Raw genomic sequence first — 26,908 nt, forward strand, 5'->3', positions numbered from 1 at the left:
AAAATACACAGTAAAATATCAAATCAGGTCTGCTTCTTGCATATTTTAGTAAAATGAAATTACTTTACCTTCATTAGGACCCAAGTATGTGTCTTTATAAAGCAATGCAGGAGGAATTTTCTGTTTCAAATAATCAATACTCATAACTGTTTCAACATCTAACTTCTCAGGACTGAAAGAAAATATAAGAGTATGTTTGGCATACCTGCACTTTTAACTCTAGCAACATTATCAGATACATTAAAATATACTTAATGAGGGTCGGGGCTGGGGATGCAACTCAGTTGGTTCAGTGCTTGCCTAGCACACAGAAGGCCCTGAGCTTAATCTCCAGTATCATATAAACCAGGTGTGGTAGCACATGCCTGTAATGCCAGCATTTGGGAGGTGGAGAAGGCAGGAGGAATCACAGGTTAAAGGTTATCCTCTGCTACACAGTGAATTTGCAACAAGATGCTACATTAGACTTTGCCTCAAGGTCAACAAAATAAAATATACCTGATGGGAAAATGTATGCATTTATTAATAGCTTAACCTTATTCTAAAGAGAACCTGATATAGGAGCTCAGGTATCTACACTCAGATAAGTAGCAAATGGCAATATCGCCAACCTTACATCCTTAATCAGAAGCTAATCCTTCATGCCAACTTTACTAATGAAAAGAAGAAATAGTTGTTATTTACAGTTACAATATGAGCTGGCATAGCTCTTCTTTTCTTTTGGAGATGCTGAGGATCAAACCCCAGGGTTGTACGGCAGGCAAGCATTCTACCATTGACCTATATCTTCAAGCATTACACTATCTTCTGCATATTAAGAATCAACTTTTAATTCTAATATATGTCATATGAATTATAAACTATAAACTATACACACACACACACACACACACACAAACTTACCACATCAAAGCTTTTTTCAACAAAGAAATGTTTAACCACCACCACCATCCCTTCTTTGTTTTGAAGCAAGTTTTGCTATGGTTTGCATCATAAAGGTCACAATGCAGCCAAGAGTACCTCTGAACTCAAGATCCTCTGCTTGAGCCTCCCACGTACTGGGATTACAAGTATGTTCCACCATATGTAGCTAAAATTGGTCAACTTTTAAGTCTATTATATACAAACTGATAAATATATCTAAGTAGAATAAAATTTAAACTCATCTTTCAGACTTAAAAACACTCAGGATAGACTATCCACCTGACTAGTCATCTTCAAAGTAGAGAACCAGAGCTTGTTTGCCAATTAACTTCCTGAAGTTACAGAATCAACCATTTTAGAAAAAAATTAACATTTACATTTAAGTTTTTATGGACCACAGTAAAATTTAAGATTGAAAAAGATAAATAGTAAGCAAGCCAGGAATGGTGGTGCATATCTATAATCCTATCACACATGAGGCTGAAGCAACAAAGACTGCCTGGGATATATAGTGAATTCCAATCCAGAATAAGGTAATTTCAAACCAATGTTTTAAAAAGAAACAAACAAGAAACTAAAGAAACTAAGTCTTCTTAACTGTCAATTACTATTTTCTTTTTAATTTTTAAGTTGTCTACCAACATGAAATAAAGGGTTCTGTCATTATACTTTGTTGTCATTTATTCTCCTTCCCCATGATCCTCCCTCTGCCCCTTCCCACTATTTTATTTTAATGTAATATACTTACAGCTTGACAGGCAAAAAGGCACGAGTGGCCGACCTCAAAGAAATGTAACATAGAAGCTTTCCTTTATTTAAAAGTTGTCCTTTCCACAAGGTGTAGTTAAATTTTTCTAAACAAAAGAAACAAGAGCCCAGTTGCTTGATAGCCCAGATGGCAAATATTTTCTAGAAATGAAAAGTATCTAGAAATAAGGTTTAAATACAAAATAAACATTGAAGTGACATGCCCTTCAGGGAAAGGTTCAAAATATTAGTTTCTGGTATCTTTTCCCTTTAACAAAAAACCATTCCAACTTCAAAGAACTTCCAATCTGTCTAAGTGCCCTCATTAGAAGCAAAACAAACAATACAGTCACTGTCCCAAAGGAGACTATATTAAACCTGGTTAATGTCTCCTCTCTTCTGTTTCTTTTTTTTTTTTGTGATAAAGAAACTTAAAAAGTAGTAGTTTTAAATTTTCTTTATCAAAATTAAAAACCTCTGGTGAATATAATGCTTTTAAAGTGTTCAATTGTAAAACCCATTTTTTTTTCCAATTCAAAGTGCTAGAAATTCCGGTCCACCTTCAGAAGCAGCAGCATCTTCTAAAAGGAGTCCTTATGTTTGAATGATCAAGTACTGATGCTACAACATTATAACATGACCTCACTTGCTTTATTTCATACTTTTATTATCAAAATAAAACAAAACACTGAACTTATTAATCTTTCACTGTTTATATTTGCAACTTATAAAAGTAAAAAAAATAAGACTCTTACCTATGTTTCTATCTGCATTAAAGCTGTTAGATCTACAAATAATTTTTTAAAAAGAAAGGAAAATTATTACTGATTGGAAACAACATGAAAGTTAACATTTAGGACCCTGACATACTGTCTGTGTTTTTGTTGTTGCTGTTGTATTTTCCAGTGCTGGGGATGGAACCCATCACCTCACACATATACAGCAAGCAATTTAAACTGAACTAAAGCACCAACCTGTGAGTGCCATTTCCAATGGAACTATAGAAGAGAACAAAATTCTTCCAAGTAAGAAAAACTTATTCTTTACAAAATTTAGTAAACCTAAATCTTAGAAGTACTTATTGTTCTATTACTGTATTTGCCAAAATTTATGAGAGCTGTTTTATATTTCAAAAAGTATCCATTAGCAGACATAAGACTATTAATACCTCTGTTGACTATATCTTGAAAATAAGATATAGAAAAAAGTAAGAAAAAACAGCCTCTCTATATAAATTACATTCTTTGGACACTTAATAAACATTTAACTTTAAGCTCTTATTATTTACTAGGCACAATTCTAGGTAACAGAATTCTAAGTATAAACGGAACAGTCCCTTATTTCAAACAAATTACAATCTAATGATGAAGAAAGTTAATTATCAACAAGTACAGTTTCTTAGATGACGATGGTTTCAAGAGCTACACAGAAAAGACCAGTACCAAAGTTAAAAAAAAAAAAAAAGAAAAGAAAAAACAAACAAACAAACAAACCAGAGAACACCCAATGACAGGAAAGGCTAGAGGAATCCTAAGAAATAGCTATGCAATAACTGGGGAAAAGGAAGACCAGCAAACGTGGGGTCCTGAGGCTAAAGTCCTCATGGCACACTCATAGTACAGGATGGATGTTTCATCCATCAGTGTTTGTTTGAGACAATCTAGGGGTCAACAGAAGGGATTCAAAAAAGTAGGAAAAGAGCCAAGCACTCTCAAACATTCAGGAGGAAGAGGAAGGTGGATCTCTGTAAGTTTGAGACCAGTCTGGTCTATATAGCAAGTTCCAAAACAGCCACGGCTACATAGAGTTTGTACCAAAAGAAAGAAGATGCTGGGCAGCGGTGGCGCACGTCTTTAATCCCAGCACTCAGGGGCAGAGTCAGACGGATCTCTGTGAGTTCAAGGCCAGCCTGGTCTACAGAGCGAGATCCAGGACAGGCTCCAAAACTACACAGAGAAACCCTGTCTCGAGAAAAAAAAAAAAAAGAAAGAAGAGACAGACAGACACACAAACACACACAGAGAGATGGAGAGGAAGGGAAAGAAAGAAAATTAACAGTCACTACTTTCAGGGATATGACTCTCATTTATAAGTGGTATGTCCTTTAAAGACCATCTATGAAAAAATGCTACAGTAAATGTGTATGTCAGCATTCATACACATGAAGCAAAAGTGAGACACATACTCATCTCTGTATTACATGAACTAGTACTTGTCGAGGTTTTGAGGGTTTATTAATGTGGGGGAAAAACAAAACAAAACAGAAGTGCTGTATCAGTAGGGCTTGGTAGCTCATACCAGCACTCAAGAGGCTGAGGTAGGATCTTCTCAATCTTAAACCTAAGCTATAGTAAACTCTAAGACAGCCTGGGCTATAGTATACAATACAACTCTATATCCAAAAAGAGTACTCCTTCTCAAGCACATTTGACTTTAAAAACAGAGATCACCCTAGGGGGAAAAAAAAAAAGCATCCTTAAAGATATATATCATTTAAGATATGTGTTTTTTGTTTTTTTTAAATAGTTAGAAAAGTTACTTTAAGTGTGTTTATGAACTCAAAAAGAAAATAATTATCACCTGACTCTTAAGACTAGGAATGTCTAGGCATTCCATTAAATAGTTCATTGGTTTGGGACAGAGCTTTAGAGAAACTCTTCTTTTTTGTTGTTGTTGTTGTTTTTGAGACAGGGTTTCTTTGTGTAGCTTTGGAGCCTGTCCTGGACCTCGCTCTGTAGACCAGGCTGGCCTCAAAATCAGAGATCCGCCTGCCTCTGCCTCCCAAGTGCTGGGATTAAAGGTGTGCGCCACCACCGCCCGGCTTCAGAAACTCCATTTTTAAGAGTATCTAAACAAAATTAACAAAATTTCTGTTTGGGGAAGGCAGGGACTCACGTAAAGAAGATGGCTTCAAATTCACTGGACAGCCAAGGCTGACCTCTATGTCCCAAGTGCTGGGAGTCCAGGCATATACCACAATGAGTTAAAATGTCAAAGTACATGTAAACCTTCAAAAAAAAAAAAAAAAGAAAAGAGAAAAAGAAAAAAGAAAAAGAAAAAGCCCCACAATTTAGCTAGGTGAATAAAAGCAAATTTTAGTTCCTGTTTCCATAGTAGTGGTCATCCTTCATACTTACCATGAACATGAAAACATCTAGTTAATGTCAAAAAAGGTTGAAGAGAGCAATGGAAGCTTCTGAACTATTTCTCTGTGTAAAATTGTCTTACCTCAGTGAAGACACAAACTTTGGAGTTTGTATATCATCTTTGTAAGTAAAAGACACAACTGCATATGGACAAACATGTCTCGGTCTCCGTCTTAGTTCATCAAAGCCATACTCATAAAAATAATACTAAAAATAAGAAAGCACAAAATTAACATTTCAGAATAGGCAAGTAGTAGAGAAGATATATTTTATTAAAAACCTAAGCACCTTTAAGCAACTCTGGTGGCAAAGAAACTTTCTTGAGCTTATCCACTTAACCAAAACAAAAAAATTGTACTTTCTATGTATTTTATGTACCAGATACCAAGGTATCCCAGAAGTTTACTTCTGAAGCGTTGACAAAAGGAATGTGCAATTAACTTCCTAATGAAAATAAAATAAAATGTAGCCTAAACTAGGTCAGCCCAGAAAAGGCAACTTGATTAAAAAAGTAAAAAATACTTGGCCGGGCGGGTGGTGGCGCACGCCTTTAATCCCAGCACTCGGGAGGCAGAGGCAGGCGGATCTCTGTGAGTTCGAGGCCAGCCTGGGCTACCAAGTGAGTTCCAGGAGAGGCGCAAAGCTACACAGAGAAACCCTGTCTCGAAAAACCAAAAAAAAAAAAAAAATACTAAGGACAAAATTTCAACCAGTATTAAGTATCATTTTTTGTTAGTGCAAAAGAAAACAAAACTAGAACTCAATTGCAAAGAATGAAGCAAAGAAAGTGCAAAAGAAGATGACAAAAGCCTTTTCCCTCCCCGTTTATGACAGTCACCATGCTGGAGTTTTCTGACTGCAGAAAATGAGAAAGAATGCCTGAGCCTATAATCAAGTCCTCTTCCCTGGGAATTACTGATTTCAATAATGTTACTTTTCTCAAAATACTTCCAAAACACTTTTTTTTTTAAATATAAAACTCTGGTTTATAAGTTCTAGAAAACCCAGTTACTAAGTATACTTCAAGTCTACCAACAACACTATAATCTAAAAGGAGTGAATTAAGGAAGCTACTGATGCCTTTTGTGAATAATTTTGGTTAAAACCCCCAGCCAAAGACAATTCAACAAAGAGCCAACAAAGTATTTTCCACAAATACTGCAGAAAAATTTTGTTATTATTTTATGTTTATGAGTATTTGCCTACATACGTCTGTCTGGGCACTACTTGCCTATCTGCTGCCTGAGGAAGCCAGAAGGCATCTGATCCCTTGGAACTGGAGTTACAGACATTTGTGAACTGTCATATGGTGCTGACAAACGAATTCAGATCCTCTCCAAGAGCAGTCAAGGATCTTAACTGATCTGCCATCTGTCCAGCCCCAACAAAAAGGTTCACTATATAATGGAAGAGGACAACACCCACAACTAGACATCTTATGCTACCAAATAAAACCCCCAGGGCCAATAATGGGTTACATCTTCTTAACAGTTGGCCAAAGGAGTGCCATAAACCCATTCAAACATCACAGGCTATTGCCAAAGTTACTGGTTGCCCTGTACAACCTGACAATAAGGCCCTATTGCTGAATACATTATGTCATCAAACATGCAGAAATTGGGCTGGTGCCCAACTAAGGAGCTTCAATTCCTACCAACCAGCACTCATGGTGCTGGAAGGTACTATGCACGCTACTATAAGAGAAAAATAATCATCAGTATTACTCAGCTATGAAATCCTTGACCTACAACAGCAATCTGCCCGCAACATATGCTAGTGCAATAGTGGTACAAATGTTATTGGAGTAACCAAACATTTTTCTATTGGATTTAAGGCACACTCCATGAGATGGAACCCTATCACTGCTAAAGTGGCCAAGAACCTGAGACTAAATAAGTCATGGGCCCTAGTGGAAAACCTACTACTATTACTCTGCTAAGTGAACACATTAGTAAAATGACTCCTAATGACATACTACTATACCCATAGATCAGTGCATCACTCAACCCTCACAAGAGATGCTTCTTGTAGATGGAGATTAACAGAGACCCACAGCTGGACAATGTGTAGAGAGTGAGATACTTCATAGCATTCAGTCCTAAATGGGATGTCTTTATCAAACTCCTCCTCACTCAAGGATCTATGCTAAGAGGTGGCACGAAGATTATAAGAGGCAGAAATGGTAGATGACTCCAAGGAAACAGCATCACTTAGCCAAAACAGGGCTGATACACATATTAACTCACACATAAGACTTACACAAGTTCAAACCATATAAAAATCCCAGAATGGCTGGGCAATGGTGGCACACGCCTTTAATCCCAGCACTCGGAAGGCAGAGCCAGGTGGATCTCTGTGAGTTCGAGGCCAGCCTGGACTACCAAGTGAGTTCCAGGAAAGGCGCAAAGCTACACAGAGAAACCCTGTCTCGAAGAAAAAAAAAAAAAAAAATCCCAGAATGAAGAAGGGGAAGTAGACACAAAGTACTACCCCTAACTAAGAAGCTATTTGCAATCAATACCTGCTAAAAAAAGGGAAAACCAATTTTCTCTAATGGAAAAACACTGTGTTATATCAACTCCAGGGTCGGTCCCCATGCCTAAGAGTCCCATGCCTAAGAGTAGCTGTTCAACAAAAAAACAGAGTCCTTGCTTTTTTGTATGCATTTGTTTCAGTTTGATAATTTCTGTCTTACTGTTTGTTTGTTTATTTATTTATCTATTTATTTTTGGAGAAAGAAAATGTAGTTGGGTAGGTAGAAAGCTAGGAAAGATTTTGGAGGAGGTGAGGAAGGGAAAACAATGATATATTAAAATATATTGCACAAAAATTTTAAAATTTTAAAATTTAATAGGCTGGCATCACTACTTTTCACATACAATCCATTAGTTACACACCTTTTACATGCTTATTAATGGGGAAAGCTCACAGGCCTCAAACCTAGACAACACTACAACTAAGGAATGCTGAGAGCAAGAAAAACAGTCTGGCCTAGAACTCATGATTTTCCCAGTACTGAGGGGGATGAGACAAGAGGATCATGAGTTTGAGGTCAGCCTAAGCTATATAACAAGACCTAGTATTTAAAAAAAAAAGAAAGAAAAAAAAAAAAGCCAGACAGTAGAAACAGGAATATCAGGAAAGAGCTCAGGGACAGCCTCTAGTACCTAAGACCCTGTATCCAAAAAAAGTAGCCTAGTGTAGTGGCACACACCTTTAATCCAAACATTTAAGAGGCTGAGGCAAAAGAGATCTCTTAGTGAATTTGAGGCCAGTCTGGACTACTAAGCCAACCAAGACTACATAGTGAGACCCTGTCGCAAAAAACTCGAAACAAACTTCATCAACAAAAAACTGACCATGTCAGTACATAGCTTTAATGCCAGGACTAGGCGGGCAGGGCAAAAAGATCTTTTTGAGTTCAAGGTCAGCCTGATCTACATAAAGAGCTCAGAGATACATACTGAGACTTTATCTCAAAAAAAAAAATTGTTTTAGAAAAGAAGAGAACATATATAGTTTTCTGTATATCTGGTAAGGCTTAAAAATATACTCTTAAGTCTGTATTCTAATACATCAATAGAACAAACCAAGTACTGTGATTTAAGATAGTCAAAGCTTGACCTTTACTTTGAAAAACAAATGGTATTTTATTCACCAACAAGGTTTTTCTAGGGTCCTGAAATGCAGGCATTTCAAGATAATAAGCCGGGCGGTGGTGGTGGTACACGCCTTTAATCCCAGCACTCGGGAGGCAGTGGCAGGTGGATCTCTCTGAGTTCAAGGCCAGCCTGGTCTACAGAATGAGTTCCAGGACAGGTTCCAAAGCTACACAGAGAAACCCTGTCTCGAAAAACCAAAAAAAAAAAAAAAAAAGATGTAGTAAGGTGATGCTGGAGAGATGGTTCACAGTTAAGTGCTGGCTTGCTTGATCCTGAGGACCAGAGTTTGGATCCCAGTACCCTTTTAACAAGCCAGGTAAGCATCCCATAACTCCAGCTCTTATCTGATCCCCTTTCCTTCGGCTTCCTGTATGCACACACTGGGAGACAGACACACATAAATACAATAAATCTGTCACATTAAAATGGATCCAAATACATACCTGAGTAAGCTCATAGGCTCTGTAAGCCAAAAGGGATGTAATTCTACTGGCATTTTTAGACACATGACATTCATGCTTTGGTGTAGGATCCAAAGCATTTTTACTTAACGTAGGTTCCAAGCTTTTTACACTCAGAGGATCATAAACACTCTTTATTTTACCCTAAAATAAAGAGAATATTTTAAGTATCTATTTAACATCATTTTTACTATATGCTATTATAATAAGGAAATACAAGTACTATTAAACTATTTACCTACTTATATTACCAACACGTTACTTTCTTCCCCATTATTTTCTTCAGAAAACAGTTTAAGAGTGTGTGTGTGTGTGTGTGTGTGTGAGAGAGAGAGAGAGAGAGGAGAGAAAGAGAGAGTGTGTGTGTGTGTGTGTGTGTGAGAGAGAGAGAGAGAGAGAGAGAGAGAGAGAGAGAGAGGAGAGAAAGAGAGAGAGAGAGAGAGAGAGAGAGAGAGAGAGAGAGCGAGCGCGGTGAGACAGTTCAGCAGGTAAAAACACCAAGCCTAATGACCTGAGTTTGACTCTGAGGACCCACAAGGCTGAAGGAAGAACTGACTCCCCCAACTCCCCAAGTCTTCCTCTCATCTTCACATGCATCCTGTGACATGTGCACCCACACCCACATACATTATATTAATAAATAAACAGGGCTGGAGAGATGGCTCAGAGGTTAAGAACACTGGCTGTTTTTCCAGAGGTCCTGAGTTCAATTCCCAGCACCCACATGGTGGCTCACTACCATCTGTAATGAGATCTGGCTCCCTCTTCTGGTCTGCGGGGATACATGAAAACAGAACATTGTATACATAATAAATAAATAAATCTTAAAAAAAAAAAAAAAAAAAAAAAAAAAAAAAAAAAAAAGAAAAATAAATAAACATAAAAAAGACCGCAAATCAATTACTCTAAAGAGTCTAGAGCATCTTCATATAACACCAAATACAGACTTTTAATTCAAAAACTCCTAAAGTCATGAGAACACTTAAAACTGAAATCCAAGTTAAATGTTATCTTTGATATGTACAAATAAAAGTGAAAATTACCTTCATTATTTTAAAAATAACAACATCACCCACTGCCCCAGCTTCCAAAGGATTAGCCTGTAAGAGATCTGCATATCTACACAGATATATACCTAACAGAAAAAGAAAAATAATTTAAACAATTAGGTTTGTTTTTTTAATCAAAATATTTAACCAATAATAAAAACGGAGGTGTGGCAACTTTTTAAAAGCAATACTAGAGACAGTAGAGATAGCTGATGCTTAAACCATAGTAAAACATGAAATTAATCACGTTTTTCAAAATCATTTTGATCAGAATAAAACATTTTAAATAGTAATATTTGATCAATTAGAAGTATGCAAAATCAGAAACAAAGAAATAAAATCAGCATTACATTTCAGAACTTAATACTACTCTCCTTGTTTGAAAATATAAAAAACATACAGATTAGTGACTATAAGCAGATTACATTAAGAGTTTTAAATGGCAACTTCATAGTAGTTAAGTATAAATGAAAAACAAAAAAATTACCCATGGAAGGACTGCCCAGAATAGTTATTTTGGACTGGCCCACCTGCAATCCTTTTTCACATATGCTTTGAACCTAAGTAAACAAAACAAAACATTTCAGTTTGAAATCATAACAAGAAAAATCTATAAAATTTCAAAATGTAATCTTATAAACTATACCTTACAGAAATTTTACACACAAATGTCAGCTAACTATTAAGTATTAATGTAAAACTTGCTTAAATTTCTTAGGTAATCCTATCAGAAACTTATCTTTATTTATGCTACTTGTGGCAGATACTGTCATAAACAAAAGAAAATTAAGACCAGAAAAATACTTATTTTAAGATTTTTAATACTCTTATTTATGTGCAATATGTATTTGTGTGTGGCAGTACCCCCAAACACCAAAAGAGGGCAGTGGATTCTCTGGAGCTGGAGTTACAGGCACTTGTGAGCTGACTAACATGGGTGCTGGGAATTGAACTCAGGTCCTCTTGAAGAGCAGCAAGTACTCTTAACCTCTGAACCACTTCTCCAGCCCCAAGCAAAATATCTAAAGAGAAAGTTAACCACTACTTTCAATTAAAGGGGGAAAAAATGGCTATAAGAATATAGTCAGCATTATATAAGACAATCTTGTTTTCATAAAAGAAAATGTTCAATCAAGCACGTTCTAAGAGAAGAAACAAAAACAACCAGAGAAACAATGATTACATTTGAAAAAGAAATTGCAAAGCATATACTTTGCCCCACTGAATCATTTCTTCTACTTATATGTCAATAAAAACATCAGGTTACGGTGAATGCCTAGAACCCCAGATGGCTGACAGCAAAATGCCCCCAAGTTCAAGAACAACCTATCTCAAAAAAAAAAAAAAAAAAAAACAAGGGCTGGAAAGACAACTGTTTAAGAGCTCATACTGGTCTTCTAGAGAACTCAAATTTAATTCCCAGTATACTCATATCAGGCATGAGTTACTCTGCCTGTAATTCTCACTCTAGGAAATCCAATATACACCTAAACTCATATGCATACACATACACTTTATTAAGAATAAAGTTAAATCATAAAGAATAAACAAGGATGAGGTAAGATGGCTTAGTAGGTAAAGGCACCTCCCACCAAGACTGACAACCTGAGTTCAACACTCTCTCTTTCTCCCTCTCTCTCAGAAAAAAGCTGCTGTATACTCACCAAACATGTTGTTGAATAATTGTGAAACTCGTGACTTACAATGGAAACAGAATTGTCTCACCTGGTATCGATCAACCATGAGAAATGCGTAAGATTCTGAAAGTTCCTTATCCAAACGACCATCAAACTTCAGTTCTCTTCTCTTTTCTGTAAACTAAAAGAAATTAATCTATAACTACTTAGCATGACTGTTTCATTAAGCTTAGCGTTAAAGAAATTTTTCTAAGAAATCTCAAACCTATCAAAATAAAGATCTTTCTCTATGCTTTCTGCTATTCAATGTTCAATTTTATTTCTTCCCATTTTAATTCCCCATATATATATAAAACAGTCCAAAGTATCTAGTACTTACTAATTTTAGCCAATTTTTTTATTAAAAGTTTACTATGCCGCCAATCACCTCAAAGATTATAAACTGATGCTTTGTTATCTTTTTATCTCCCACTTAACATGGTATACTGAATAGGTGGTTTAATTTATTTAACCCAGGCACAGTGGCAAGTAGCATTTAACCTTGTAAAGCCAGCAGTCTGGAGGCTGAAGCAGGAAGATTCCTTTGGGTTCAAGGACAGCCTCTGTTACAGAATGGGACCCAGTCTAACAGTATGTTCCATATTCATCAAGTCATCTAAACTGCTGGATTTACTTTTAGATTCAAACAGATATCTATTTAAAGTACAGAACAGCAAGCATTTTGTATTTGTATTCAGGCTACCTCTTCAACCATGTACTGTAATTTCAGATAACATTTCCATAAACAATTAACAAAAAATCCCTACTATACCATGAAATCACGTCAAACTATCAAAAATTTTTATTTTCTCTAAAACTGGTAACAGTGGCCTTCAGGAAGTGCCCTTCAAAGTTAAATTTTGTTAGCATATCATTAACTGTTATAAAACCAAACTTTGTAATATTTCATATCCATTAGAAAGCCATAAATATTAAACATTCTAAAATTCCATTTGTGTGTTACCTCAGAATTATACACGTTGGCTTTTCCTATATTAAACTCAAAGAATATCTAATTTGTAAATGAAGTTAGGATTCATTGTCAACTATTACCCTTTGTATATACTTAATTTCACTAAAATTAACAATACAGCCGGAAATTTTAGAAAAAGAAAAAAAAGGTTATTTCCTAACAAAACACATTAAATCTTATTTCATTATCTTTCAATATAGACATTTAATTACCATGTACAAAATAGGGGGAAAAAAGTCCTTGTCAATTTACAATTAAGTACTCTTATAGTAAGCTATCCCTAAGTGGATGACTTAATTTCAGGATTCTGCATAGCTACATATTAGTAACAATTAAACACAGCAGATAAACATAGCATAGCAATAAAAGAGATACAATTTAGGAGGGGGATATATCTGAGGGATTGAGCACTTGCTTAGCATTGAGTCAGACCCAGGGGTTTAATTCCTAGGACTACAAAAAAATCATTTAAAAAAATTAAAAAAGGATTTCTTCCCCATGCTAATTACATACCTCTTTTTCCAAAAGGTCATTATGTATCAAGCAAGCTCGTCTATAGTTAAAATTTGTTACTGAGGATGGCTCAAGGTAAGATGAATGGAGAATATTTAAAACATCTTCAAATTCTCTAGAACCTGGAGTTAATTGCTGGAAAAGTGCTAAAATAAAAAAATAAAAACGGATTGTAAGATCATAAATGTACATTTTTCTGTTCTGTTCTTTTTTTTTTTTTTTGGTTTTTCGAGACAGGGTCTCTGTGTTTTTTTAAATATCTAATTTCAAATGAACAAAAGGCATCAAAAGGGACTTCATTTTATGACGTGCAAGACTGAAGATGACCAACTAGACAGCCCACAGGTGAAGGTGCTTCCTGCAGCCCTGACAACTGAATCCTAGGATCCTCATGACTCAAAGGTGCCCCTACCCATCACCTGCCTACACATGTACATGTACTCGCACACCAATAATTTTTTTAACTCACTCAAGAAAAATTAGACTTACCTATACTAACTAGTTCCCTCAGCAATGAGAATCTGGCCTCACACACAAAAAAAGGTTGCAATTTTACAAACCTCAGGGATGCTACACTGACAATCTAAACTGCTTAAACTCTTGTAATAACCTATACATGTACTCAACTTGTCTCAATTACTACTTACATTACACTCAAAAAGTATGTCTAAGACTATGATAGATTAGGAAATATAAAGATTTACCATATATGAAAGCTTAAACCCAACTCATGTCTCTAATTCCTATACTTGAAAGGCAGAGAAAAGAGGATAATCAAAAGTTTAGAGGCAGCTTGATCTACAAACTGGAGGTCCAGGCCAGCCAGGACTTTACAGCAAGATCCTGTCTCCAAAAAAAAGGGCAAAATCCAATTTTAGACAATGAACCCATAAAATAAAATGATTGTTTACATTTAGTAATAAAGTTAGAGTAATGTGCAGTACTCAAATAGCTTTATTATTGATATAAAATAGAACATTTTTAACTACCAAATGTTAAAATGAATGCAAGGCTTTCAGCCAAGCCAGCAGTGTTAAGTCTTTTTTTGTTTTGTTTTTTCTTTCCTTTTTTTAAGACAGGGTTTTTCTGTGTAGCCCTGGCTGTTCTGGAACTCTGTAGACCAGGCTGGTCTTGAACTCAAGAGATCCTCCTCCTGTCTCTGCCTCTGAGTGCTGGGATTAAAGGTGTGCACCACTTTATCCTAGCTATTTGATGGCTAAGTACAGAGCTAGTTCAAGGATGGCCTAGACAACTTAGTGAGACTTGTCTTCAAAACAAAAAGTAAAAAGTAGTAGAACATTTGCTTTGAATGTTTCAATACCAATACTGGAAAACAACAAAACAGTTCATAGAGTTTTAGAGCAAAAACTGAAATACCAGATTTGTCATTTGCTGGCTTTGTAGCAGATGATATATAACTTAATCAAACAGTCCAGTTCTCTCATTATAAAATAGGAAACTCCACTTCTAATAATTATATGCCAAGTACATTATGTAACGCAGTACATAGAAAAAACGTACTAAGCAGAACAAAGCAGCTGGTGTAAAGTTAACACAATGACATTTGTATGCCTTGTGTTTTCACCATTCTATATTCCATTTAATTTTCTTCTTCCATCTCTGATACAAGTTCTTACCAGGCAGTCAAGGCTAACCTCAAATCCTTTTTTTAGTCTCTCGAGTGCTGGAAATACAAGCATATCTCACCACATCTGGCTCAAATTTGTATGCATGCATGAACATGTATGCTCATGCCAAGATGTACATGTAGAGGTCATAGAACACCTTTCAGATCAATTTTCCGGGAGTCAAACTCAAGCTTATACACATAGTGAACTGTGCTTTTACCCTGAAACAACTCTCCGGTACTGGAATTTTTAAAACACTAAATCATCTAATCTGTTTGATTTAATAACCAAGTATGGTGGCATATGCCCTTAATCACAACATTCAGGATAGACAGATCTCTTAGTTTGAGGCCAGTTTGTTCTACAGCTTAAGTTCCAGGACAGCTAGAGCTACATAATGAGATCCCAACTCAAAACAAAAGAAGCCAACACACAACAATAATTTGGCCTTAATAACCTTAAATTTCTAATATGTACATGAAAGTTTTCATTTAATAAATTTCAAATATCAGATCTACACATATAAACTTTCCACAATCAAAAAAGGCATACTTTTTTTTTAATGTAGACAGAACTATTCACAGAAACAATTATACTCACCATTTATCTGTATTTTTTTCAAGACATTTATTTAAGGTCAACAAATATTAAGTAACTTTTGGGTTCCACTGAAAGCACTGATAGATGTATATTTATCTATTTCAACACAAGGACTCACCAAAAAAAATCCGTAATAGTCTGAAATTCATTATGTAGCCTAGGCTGACCTCAACTGTGCCATCTTCCAGCTTCCGTTTCCCAAGTACTGGGATTATAAGCAATTGCCATCACTCTCAGCTTTATACATACTCTTAGAAGTATGACACTTTGTGGGGGCTGGAGAAACAGCTCAGTGGTTAAGAGCATGTACTCTTCAAAAGGACCTGAATTCAATTCTCAGCACCATGTCAGGTGGCTCAACCACCTCTAACTCCAGCTTCAGAGAATCCTACACCTTTGGCTTCCTTAAACACCTGCACTCATGTGTACATCCCCTGACACACACATACATACACATAATTAAAAAGTAAATACTTAAAAAGTATGCTACCTGAAAGCTAACTATAAACAAGCTGTTTTTACTGTACTTTCAATTCATTTTTATTAGACTATAAAAGATACAATGTCAAGTGGCATACCCATTCTTTAACTAGGCATACACAGTATTAGTCTAAAAATGAAGAGTTACCATGTGTGCCAGGTAAAAGCCAATGTATACCTACTTTAAAGATAACATATACAAACATCCTGAGGAATAAATTCAACATGGTTACAATAATGCAACTGAAGAGAAAAAGTGGCTGGTGAGATGGCTTAGCTGGCTGTGCAAGCCTGATAAACTGAGTTTGGATCCCTGGAAGCCACAGAAAAAGTCAGATGCTGGTTAAGTTACAAGGTAGGAGGCAGACAGAACTGTTCCCAGGAAGCTCATGGGCCAGCTACCCTGGAGTAGAAACAAGAGAACTAAAGAAAAAAAAAAAAAGTCTGACTATAAGTAAACTAAAAAGGAAAAAAAAAAAAAAAAGACATTCAAATAGAGTAAGACTACTAAGAGTATCCTATAATCAAATTTGTAGATGTATCCAGTAATAAATAAATAGTCAATTCCATAAGAACACAAACTACATCTGCCTTGTTCACCTCATCTTTCCCATACACTAGTAAGTAGAAATATAAGCAGTTCCAAGTACACTCAATGGTTAAAGTACACACAGGCAGTACTTTTTTTTCTTTTTTAAAGTTCATATAAAGAGTTTTTTCACTTTCAAAGTTTAAAATCACTATAAAAGCTGAAGCACGGATCACAAGGAGCTGCTTTCCCAATATGCACTAAGTGAATGAATATGCTACCCTAAAGCCATTATACTCTCACATCAAGATGACCTAGGACAGATAGTAACAGGCCCACACAACCCACTTGTTACAGTTCCAATCCCAGCAAACACTTGATGGTGGGGTGTGTGTCTGTTTTTGAACAAAGAAGTGATTTACTATTTAGACCGAGGTGCACACCATATGAATTTACTTCCATTATCAGAATATCAATAAAATTCAGCTACAAAGTAGGCCCTGTCGCAACAAAACCAGGACAGAACTGCAGAAATCAGGGAGATTTGTCAGACAATCAGAACAAACACTGGCTGTGCTTCTATTCTCACAGTAGCAACAAAAGTTTTATGTTGAATACAAGCTCCAACTACCAAAATGTTTGTTTTAAATTAAGATTTAGCAATAAAGCACTTCTCCTAGCATGCACAAAACCTCGGTTCAATCCCAATAACTGCAAACAAAATAAAAAATAAGAAGGCGGAGCAAGCTCTTGCTAGCCCAGCAGAGTAGAACACACCTATAATCTCAGCTCTCAAAATGCTGAAATTGAATTAATACAAATTCAAGGCCATCCTGGGCTATGTATGGAATACCAGGCCAGCCAGTGACATATACGGAAAGGAGACCCTATCTCAGAAGAAATTAACAAAAAGATCCATTCATACATACATAAATACTATCATAAAACAAAACCCAAGAATAGAAAATAGAAATAGATGTTTAAATTTGTTGTATAGGAATGGTGGATAATTCAACATTTTTGTTACCACTACCTCCTGTTAAACTAATTTTTTTTTTTTTTTTTTTTTTTTTTTTTTTTTTTTTTTGGTTTTTCGAGACAGGGTTTCTCTGTGTAGCTTTGCACCTTTCCTGGAACTCACTTGGTAGTCCAGGCTGGCCTCGAACTCACAGAGATCCGCCTGGCTCTGCCTCCCGAGTGCTGGGATTAAAGGCGTGCGCCACCACCGCCCGGCTAAACTAATTTTAAAGTTTACACAGAAATTACTTTCCTTAAGCTGACAACACTACTTCCAACCAATCTAATCATGAACAAAAATTAATCAAACACTGGGCTGACAACATAGTTCAGTGGTTAAGAGTACTTATCACACTTGCAAAGAACAACTTGCAAAGAACGTAAGTTTGATTCCCTGTAGCCATGTCAGGTAGCCTAAGGTCTGTAACTCCAGCTCCAGGGGATTTAATGCTTCTGGTCTTCAAGGGCACCTGTTATCACCTGCAAATACCACACCTCTCCATACACACATACATATAAAAATAAATTACAGAGACACACACAAATAAGTCAAACATAAAATTGCATAAATTAACTCTTTGTAAAGTACTAAACATTTCCAGTTTAATCCAAAGCAATGTCCTGTACAGTCATGTCAAGAGTAACTAAAACATCTGCTAATAGGGGGAAAACAAATCTTAAAAAACAGAATAATAGAAATAACTATTACTTTAGGTCAAACAATAAATAATGGTCCTAAGCATTTCACATTTCAAATGGATTCACTAGTTAGGTCACAAATTAATATTTCTCTGACTTTTTTTCCCTCAACAATCATTTGTATAAAATAAAATTACACTATCTACTTTTAAAGACTTTAAGGCCATGTGCTGGCAATGGCAGTTTAGAAATTTATTAAGTTCACCTTCTGTACATTCCCTGGTGGTCTGTTTTATATCTTAAAATATCTCACTTGGAACCATCCATTTCACTTAGTAAAGTCACTATCCAAAATACTATTTCCCGGATTCTGACAGTTACTGAGTCTTACCACTAGTAGGTCACCAACACTTTTAGATACTGAAACTTTTATACATATAATCTCAGTTATCAAAAACACAAGTACAATATGCCTCCTTCTCAAAACTGAAACAAGCCGGGCGGTGGTGGCGCACGCCTTTAATCCCAGCACTCGGGAGGCAGAGCCAGGCGGATCTCTGTGAGTTCGAGGCCAGCCTGGTCTCCAAAGCGAGTACCAGGAAAGGCGCAAAGCTACACAGAGAAACCCTGTCTCGAAAAACAAAAAAAAAACAAAAAAACAAAAAATCAAAACTGAAACAAGTAACAAGACAAACTAACCTGAGACAGGTAAGTTATGGTGACCCCAAAGCTACAAAATTAATGGATAATTAGGTAGGTAGGACTCAAATTCAAGTTCTCTGGCACTAAGGTTATGTGTAAGTATGAGCCACCCAAACATATCAAGTCAGAAAAATGTAATTGTATCCTTATTTTGCACACCAGAAAATCATGAGACATGTGGGCACAGGAAATGAACTATTTTAAAAGAAAATTTCACTTCTAACACATTTTCTACTCTTGTCTTTTAAGTCTGTTTTCCTAAGTGTATGGGTATTTTGCCTCCATTTATTGTCTATGTACCATAGCATACCTAGTACCCAAGACCAAAAGAAAGTATAGAGTTATAACTAGTTGTAAGCTGCCAGGTAGGTGCTGGGAACTGAATCCAGGTCATGTGGAAGAGCAGGAAGTACTCAACTGCTGGGCCTTCTCTCCAGCTCTTTCTTTCAAGTCCCTTAAATATTTTTTTTTCTTCTAATTTTATTTTTGTAGAGAAAGAATGGGACCGAAAGACATTACTTGTTGATTACAAAAGTTAAAACGAAGTAAGGAATGGTAACACCTGCTGTAATCCTAGTACTAGGGAGGTGAGATAAGAGGATCAGGAGTTCAACGACAACCCAGGCTACTTCCGACACTGTCTCAGAAACAAAACAAAAAGTTAGTAACAGAAGCAACAAAGTTTTTTCACACATTAAGGAAAATAAATAATTTGCTTAAATCCCATAAAAAGCATGTCAGAAAGATGGGTGAGTGAACTTCTTATCAGTTTCCCTAGTGACAAACTAGTTACAGATATATTCCACAAGACCAAACAACACACATCTAGGACATCTGGAGATAGTTAGGATAAGAAAACTGATAGGTACTAAAAAAAAAATCAGAACTAAAGCCAGCCGCTTTAGTGGTGTTTATCTGTAATTCAAGAGGCTAAGGTAAAAGAATGATTACAAAATAGTGAGTTCAAGGTCAGCTTGGTCTATACAGTAAGACTGTGCCTCAAAAAAGGTTAAAAAAAAAAAAAAAAGAACTAGAATTTAAGTGTCATGATTCCCAGATATAGCATTGAAATCCCTTCCCCACAAAAAATTTTTAGGTAAGGTATGTAGCACGTACCTGTGGCTGAGGCAGAAGAATTTTGAGTTTTTAGTCGGCCTAGGCCACATGGAAATATCTTGTTTCAATGAAAAAAATAAAAAATAAAAACAAAAATCACAGTTAAGAATTAAGTTTACACCTAGGCCCAATATCACAGGCCTGTAATCACAACCACTCAGGAGACTATAGTATAATGATCCCAAATTCTAGGCCACCCTGGCTTCTACAGTGATTTCAGGACCAGCTCTGGGAATCTTAAGATACTTCTCAAAATAAAAAGTAAAAAGATAGCTAATGATAGAAGTCAATGGTTACATGCTCACCATGCATAGATGAAGCCCTGGGTTCCATCCCTACTGACACGCACGCACGCACACACGCACGATTTTACCTTTAAGAAACTGGCAATAGGTTAAAAAAAAATAGCAACTTTGTTCTTTAATCAAAAGAACATTTTCAATTATCTTGATCAATTTATTTTGTGCCAGTGCAGACCTTCTTGTATTATATATACATAAGCTGAACTTTAGAGAACATGGAATGTTGCTATCAAAACACATAATCAGAATATAAGTTTTCTGACTTAAAAGTAATTATAACTAGAGTAGCCAATGGATGGGACTTCAATGTATCTCCACAGGGCATTTGCCTGGCATGCAATAAGCCACGAGTTCCATCCCAGAACCACAAGAACACAAAGAACAGCAGCTGAATGTGGTAACATATATCTACAATTCCAGCATTTAGGAGACTGGGACAGGAGGTCAAGACAAGCCCGAAGAATAGTGCTGCTGTCAGCTCTGGTCAGAGAAGCTTCATTTTGCGGTGGGTGACTATTAAAAGCAGAGAATAAATGACTGAAGAATGCTAACCATGAACAGAGTATCTAGCCAGGTGGTGGTGGCTCACGCCTTTGATCCCAGCACTCGGGAGGCAGAGGCAGGCGGATCTCTGTGAGTTCGAGGCCAGCCTGGACTACAGAGGGAGTTCCAGGAAAGGCACAAAGCTACACAGAAAAACTCCGTCTCGAAAAACCAGAGTATCTATCACTCCCTCCAAAGTCTAGCAATGTTGGTAAAGGATGTGTGTGTAACCTTTAATTCAACCATTGTGATTACCTATGTATGATCTATACAAAACTGAGAAAGAAGGGATAGAGCTCCATCCCTCTCTGAGGATTTATACTGTTAAAGGTTGCGGGAGTGGGTGATGCTTCTCTTCTGTGGTTCAGACTGGGTAAGATGCCCATGCTATGAACTGTAAGCCTCCCACTCCCCCCGAAAAAAATGTTGAGACAGGTGCTAGCTGGGAAGAGGATTAGCAAGTAGAAGGAAGGGCTGGAAGGATGGCTCAAGCAATTAAGAGGACTGGCTGCTCTTCCAGAGGACATTGGTTTAGTTTAGTTCCCAGCACCCACATGGCAGCTCACAACTGCCTGTAACTCCAGTTCCAGGGGATCTGATGGCAAATACACGGTGCAGACACACAAACAAAACACCCATACACATATAGTTCTTAAAAATAGTTGTTTGGAGGGACACAAGAGGGTAATGGAGTTATGATATAACATCATGTACATATATAAAAATGCCATAATGAAATCCATAACCCTTATTGCATATAATATATGCTAATAAAAAAACTGTAAATTGACAGACGATGGTGGTGCACAACTTAAATCCCAGAAGAGAACTCTGAGTTTGAGGCTGTAGTTTTGGTGCCTGTCCTGGCTCTCCCTCTGTAGACCAGGCTAGCCTCGAACTCACAGAGACCCTCACGAATGCTGGTATCAAAGGCGTGTGCCACCACCCCCCTGGCTGAGGCCAAAATGGACAGCCAGAGCTAGAGAGAAACCCTGTCCAGAACAAAAACAAACAAAAAAAGCAAAACAAAACAAAGCTAGCCTGAGCTACATGGGAGAAAAGGAAATAATTAGCAGGGCAGCTAGTGATCAAAGGTGGTCTATTATTATGAATCGAAGGCTAGTATCTATTGGTCTTAATTACTATCATACAATGTATCTCCATTTGTTCACAACTGATTTGTAAATGGCTTTTCTATCTAAAAAAAAATTAATACCTGACAATGTTTTAAGAATGTGTTTCATCTCTACATCAATGTTGAATGAACATAGTGCTGTTAGTAACAAATACAATGGCATAAGTCAACATGAGCCACTACAAATGAAATTTCTTGCTAGGTTTACTTCTATGTAGAGAAAAATCATTGTTTTCAAAATCCAGTCATCCATATTCAACTACTAAACACCATGACTCAAAAAAACAACTACCGCTGGGCGGTGGTGGCACATGCCTTTGATCCAGCACTTGGGAGGCAGAGCCAGGTAGATCTCTGAGTTCGAGGCCAGGCTGAGATACAGAGCAAGATCCAGGACAGGCACCAAAACTACACAGAGAAACCGTCTCAAAACAAACAAAAACAAAAAAAAACCAAAAAACAAAAAGACAACTACAGAGCCAGGTCCAATTTCAGCAACTGGGAAGTTGGAGGCAGGAGTTTTAAAAAAAAAGACAAGTGCAGATTTTGTTTGAAAAGATGAACATCTTTTAGAAACTGTTCTACTAGTCTAAGAACTTTGGAGAGAAATACTGTCAAATTCAATTACTAATTATAATTTACTTTTGATAACATACTAGATGTAGAATAAAATATGGCAATGCCATCTACAGGACAATGTAGATGTCTCCATTGGCTCATGGCTTTCTATACTACAGAAAATAGTCCAACCAATAAATACAATACACATCAAAATCAGTAAAATACAGGTATTCATCCCTCAGACCCCCTCCCACTCTTGGGAGTTCTCACAATTTAATAAATCTCTATCTGCTCTGAAAAAATATTAAAATACAAAACCTTTTAGAACATATAGTCCTCTAGTATTTATGGTGAACATAATCTTTCCATCTCCCCAAGGTTGAATATATGCTAGTCTAGTTTCACTGGAAACAAAACATACAGCTGAACAAAAGCTAACTTTAATACTAGATTATAATGCCTTTGGTGGTGACACAAGCCCATAAACCCAACACTAAAAGGCTAAGAGAGCATTATCAAATATGAGTTTGAGGCCAGCCTGGGCTACATAGGGAGCTCCTGCCTCAAAAGGGGGCTGTGGATGTATGTAATGTGATCAACCATCAGGCTTCTGCTGTTATAACTTCTCACCATGATGACTATACTCTGAAACTGTGAGGCAAAATAAGCCCTGCCTCCCTAAATAACATTAAAATTTAGACTATTAATAGCCTTGCTTCACAGTTGAGTAGTTCAAGTAATCTATATATATGGTCAAATTCCATCTGCACCATTTACTAATTAAGTGACAAGTTACTTCTTAGTACTTCAGTTTTTCTGTGAAACGGACATAATACCTACCACACAAGATTCTTGAGAATTATTGTGTACAAGTACTATATTGCCCGCTAGTATTAATACGCCACTAAAATGGCAGTATTTAGATGTCATGCTATTATAATCAAGTAAACATTTAAGAGCTGGACGAGTCGCTATAGGTATGAAACTATAGCACTTAGGATACTTGAGGCAAGAAGACTGCTACATATTTGATGCCAGCATGGGCTATGCAGTAAGACCTGTCTCCATTGTAACTTTGAAAGTCAATAAATTATACTGAATGGTATTTCCTTTTAAGGTTTTTTTTTAATTAACATACTAACTTCAAATTTCACCAAAAAACAGTCGCCTATTAGAATATGAATGTAACAAAACTTTTGATGCTAAAAACTCAAGGCCTATCTATAAAAAAGTTTCTTATTCTAGTAAGTCAGATGTCTACTAGTACACCAAGCCAAATCCTGAACATACTTTTCAAACCTTCCAATCAATGTTAGAATGAAACTAACAATGCCTATACTGTTTATTTTTTTCCTTTCTTCTAACCTCTTGTTCTCCACTGTTCACTATAAGCCTATTACGTGATGTTAAAGAAAATGAGAAATAGGCTGGGTGTGGTGGTGCTCACCTTTAATCCCAGCACTTGTGAGGCAGAGGCAAGTGGATCTCTTGAGTTCCAGGCCAGCCTAATCTAAATAGTAAGTTCCAGGCTCTGTCTCAAAAAACAAAAACACAAAGAAAAAGAAACACTCCTATAATCATTCTAAAGTGATAAATGTTTTTCTACTAAAAAGTTGAAACTCAAAGACAACTTCTCCCAACATACAACAAAATCCGAGATGGTAAACTAGTTGTTGAAAGCTCCAAATTAAGAGCTAGATCATGGTATCTACCGTCTGTAATTTCTGCTAGTAGGGAGGCTTAGGCAGAAGCATTTCAAGCTCAAGGCTGGAGCAAGTTAAGAAGATCCTATCTCTATTAGTTTTTTTGTTTGTTTGTTTGTTTTTAAAAGTTGTGATTTTTAGGGGTTGGGGATTTAGCTCAGTGGTAGAGCCCTGGGTTTGGTCCTCAGCTCCAGAGAAGTGGAAAAAAAAGTTTTGATTTAGCCCTATCATATACTGTTTGAACTGCTGCCTGGTGTACAGTTAGATGTTAACAATTATTTTCAGTAAACATGAAGACTACCGTGCTTTCTTAACTACAACCTCCCTTACAGATGAGCATAAAACCGTATCCCTAGACAAAATGGAAAATATAAACATTTCCCCCAAGGAATATATCAAACTCCATGGAGAAAGCAACTAGGGTTCATATTCCCTAATTCCCTATGCCACTTTTAGTACTTTCAAGTGCAGTCAGAGCAACTTCTGGATTTGGCTTATGCAATTTAAGAAACACATGCCACCTTACCCATATTTCAAACCGAATCCTAAGGTTAAGCCAGTTCAGTGTTTTGTTGTTGTTGTTGTTGTTTAGTTTTTAAGGTGGTTTGTTCACATCCTTAGTCATTTAAAATCAAAAAGAGATGTTTAAAAGGCTTTGGTACAGTCTGATATGTTAAGCCCCCTTAGATCAGATCCTATATGAAAGAACTTCCAACCTATTCTACCAATGGCCTTTGGGGATGAGTGACTTTTCTTGTATCAACACAACCATCCACACCTCAACTACACCAAGAGAATTCACTATCTTGCCTTACATCCTAAAGTATTACATCACCTCATTTTAAAGAATGTTTCTAGAAACATTCAAGTTAGGTGGCCAAAGGTCAATTTCATCCTCCTCTGCATGCTCTCTCATGCTATTTCCTTGGCTTTGTCATCTAAATAGAAAGGAATTTTCTTTGTACTTTCATAATCTCAGTTGTGAAAATAGAGTTGGTTACCCAGATGCATACTATTTCCATCAAGATTCTAAATCTTTAGATTCGAATGACAAAAAAAAAAAAAGCAGCTCTGGGAAATAAACCACTAAAAAACTGTAACACGCAGTAAGGCAAGAAGGGAAAATTTAAACCAAATCCAGAAAATTCCAAATTACTGGACAGTCAAAACCTACTCTAACGAAAGTGTTGCACGTTTTACAATATGGCACTAAGATTTCAAAAAAAACGTAACTGTTCCTACATTGATTTCAAAAATGAAGAGTAGACTTCTTAAAAATCTGAAGTTGAAGGTAAATTGGAGATTCTTGGTCATAATCGAACTTCTCATTTTCCCCCCCATAGGGAAATTAATGCACCAAGAACCTACCTTCCCATCCTTTTAAAATACAAATGCCATAGTAAGTTTGGAGTTAAACAGAAGAACCCTATTTAATCTAATGCTTCCCAAAAAAAAAAAAAAAAACTATATGGAAATGAAGTGTGATGGCAAACTGTGCATGGAGCTCATATCCTAACGGAGATTTTCTAAGTAAGAGAAGACGCTGGCATGGAGCACATTTCAAGTAGACACGCATAGCTGAAGGATTTCCACAGTGAGAAAACACTTGTCCTCAGAACGCAACGGCCTTGGAGAGAGCCTCAGAATCCATGGCCACGGGCTATTTCCACAAGCCGACTTCTCAGAAGCATCTTTAGGAGGCCACATCAGCTTCTCTGCCTTCGGGGGGCTGGGAAGGAGGGGGGGGGGCACCAAGCCCCAGCTTTCCTCTCTGGGAGCTGCAGCCTTATGGATAACGCTTCAAACCTGAGCTCCTTTCCAGCTTCCACGGGGAGAGGGGGAGCGGCGGAGCGTGGTTCCACCAGCCTAGGCTCGCGGCCCCGCGCTGGGCGGCAGCGAGGGCAAGAGAGACGGCGGGCGCTTGCTTGCGTGCGTGTTTACGTGTCTCGGATGGGTGTGGGAAGAAGAGGAGAAGGCAGAGAGGTCCTAATGAGAAGATGGAGGGGGGAAAGAGAGAGAGAGAGAGAGAGAGACGAGTCGGGGAGAAGGGGAGGCACCACCTTTCTTTTCTCTGCTCTTCCTGGGGATCTGAAAACTCCGCCTAACAGGCCTTTCGGGCTCTTCGGCGCCTTTGGGGAGAGCGGCCGCGGCCGCCTCGGAGGCGTGCTGAGGCTGCTCGTGGCTGTGGCTCCGGGCGGCTTCGGCTGCCGCCGTCTCCTCAGGCCCCGCGCCGCCGCCGCCGCCGCCGCCGCCGCCGCCGCCGCCGCCGAGCTCCGCGGTGGAGGAGGTGGAGGAGCAGCCGCCGCCGCCGCCGCCATCTTGTGGAGAGGACTCAAGCTCCGGAAGCGCAGGCTTCATCCCGTCGTCGCCGCCGCCGCCGCCGCCGCCGCTCTCCCAGCTCGCGTCCGTCGAAGAGGCCTCGGTCTCCGCGGCCGTCGCCATCGCGCGGGCGTGAGGAGCTCCCGGGAAGCTTCCGCCCAGCGGGTCGACGGGGCGTGGGGGTGGGGGGAAGGGCGGCCCCCGCCGCCGCCGCCGCCGCCGCCGCCGAATTCCTCGCTACCCACCCAGCCCCTCCGCGCCCCCCGGGGTGGGCAGGGCCGCACGCCAGCCTCCGAGACGCCTCGCGAACGTCCGGGCGGCTCCGAGCGTGCCCCTGGCCCCGGGAGCCGCTCCCGACTCAAGGCGGCTTTTCAACCGGCCCCGGCCACCCAACGTGCTCGCGTCGGGCCCGGGAGAGGGGCGGGGCCTCGGCGGGCCCGCTCCACCAATAGGAACGCCGTGCCCGCCTTCGAGCATGCAGAT

At 38.0% G+C, this 26,908-nt stretch overlaps 1 protein-coding gene across 5 annotated transcripts in view; it reads right to left on the reverse strand.

The window, feature by feature from the left end:
* Tasor (transcription activation suppressor) overlaps nt 1-26,661 on the reverse strand; it is a 78,512-nt gene extending 51,851 nt beyond the window's left edge. For all 5 annotated transcript variants that reach the window (XM_052733802.1, XM_052733801.1, XM_052733800.1 and 2 more), the window contains exons 1-10: nt 26,167-26,661; nt 13,152-13,297; nt 11,715-11,807; nt 10,477-10,549; nt 9,984-10,075; nt 8,923-9,084; nt 4,900-5,024; nt 2,427-2,458; nt 1,673-1,778; nt 69-172 (exon numbers count right to left, since the gene is read on the reverse strand). In XM_052733802.1, coding sequence (XP_052589762.1) covers nt 69-172; nt 1,673-1,778; nt 2,427-2,458; nt 4,900-5,024; nt 8,923-9,084; nt 9,984-10,075; nt 10,477-10,549; nt 11,715-11,807; nt 13,152-13,297; nt 26,167-26,548 — 1,315 coding nt within the window. In that variant the 5' untranslated portion in view covers nt 26,549-26,661. The remainder of the gene's footprint in view (nt 1-68; nt 173-1,672; nt 1,779-2,426; nt 2,459-4,899; nt 5,025-8,922; nt 9,085-9,983; nt 10,076-10,476; nt 10,550-11,714; nt 11,808-13,151; nt 13,298-26,166) is intronic.
* Nucleotides 26,662-26,908: the final 247 nt, after the last annotated feature.

Source organism: Peromyscus californicus, unplaced genomic scaffold, assembly GCF_007827085.1.
Source record: "Peromyscus californicus insignis strain IS unplaced genomic scaffold, ASM782708v3 Scaffold_12__1_contigs__length_115047231, whole genome shotgun sequence".
Classification (NCBI taxonomy): domain Eukaryota; kingdom Metazoa; phylum Chordata; class Mammalia; order Rodentia; family Cricetidae; genus Peromyscus; species Peromyscus californicus.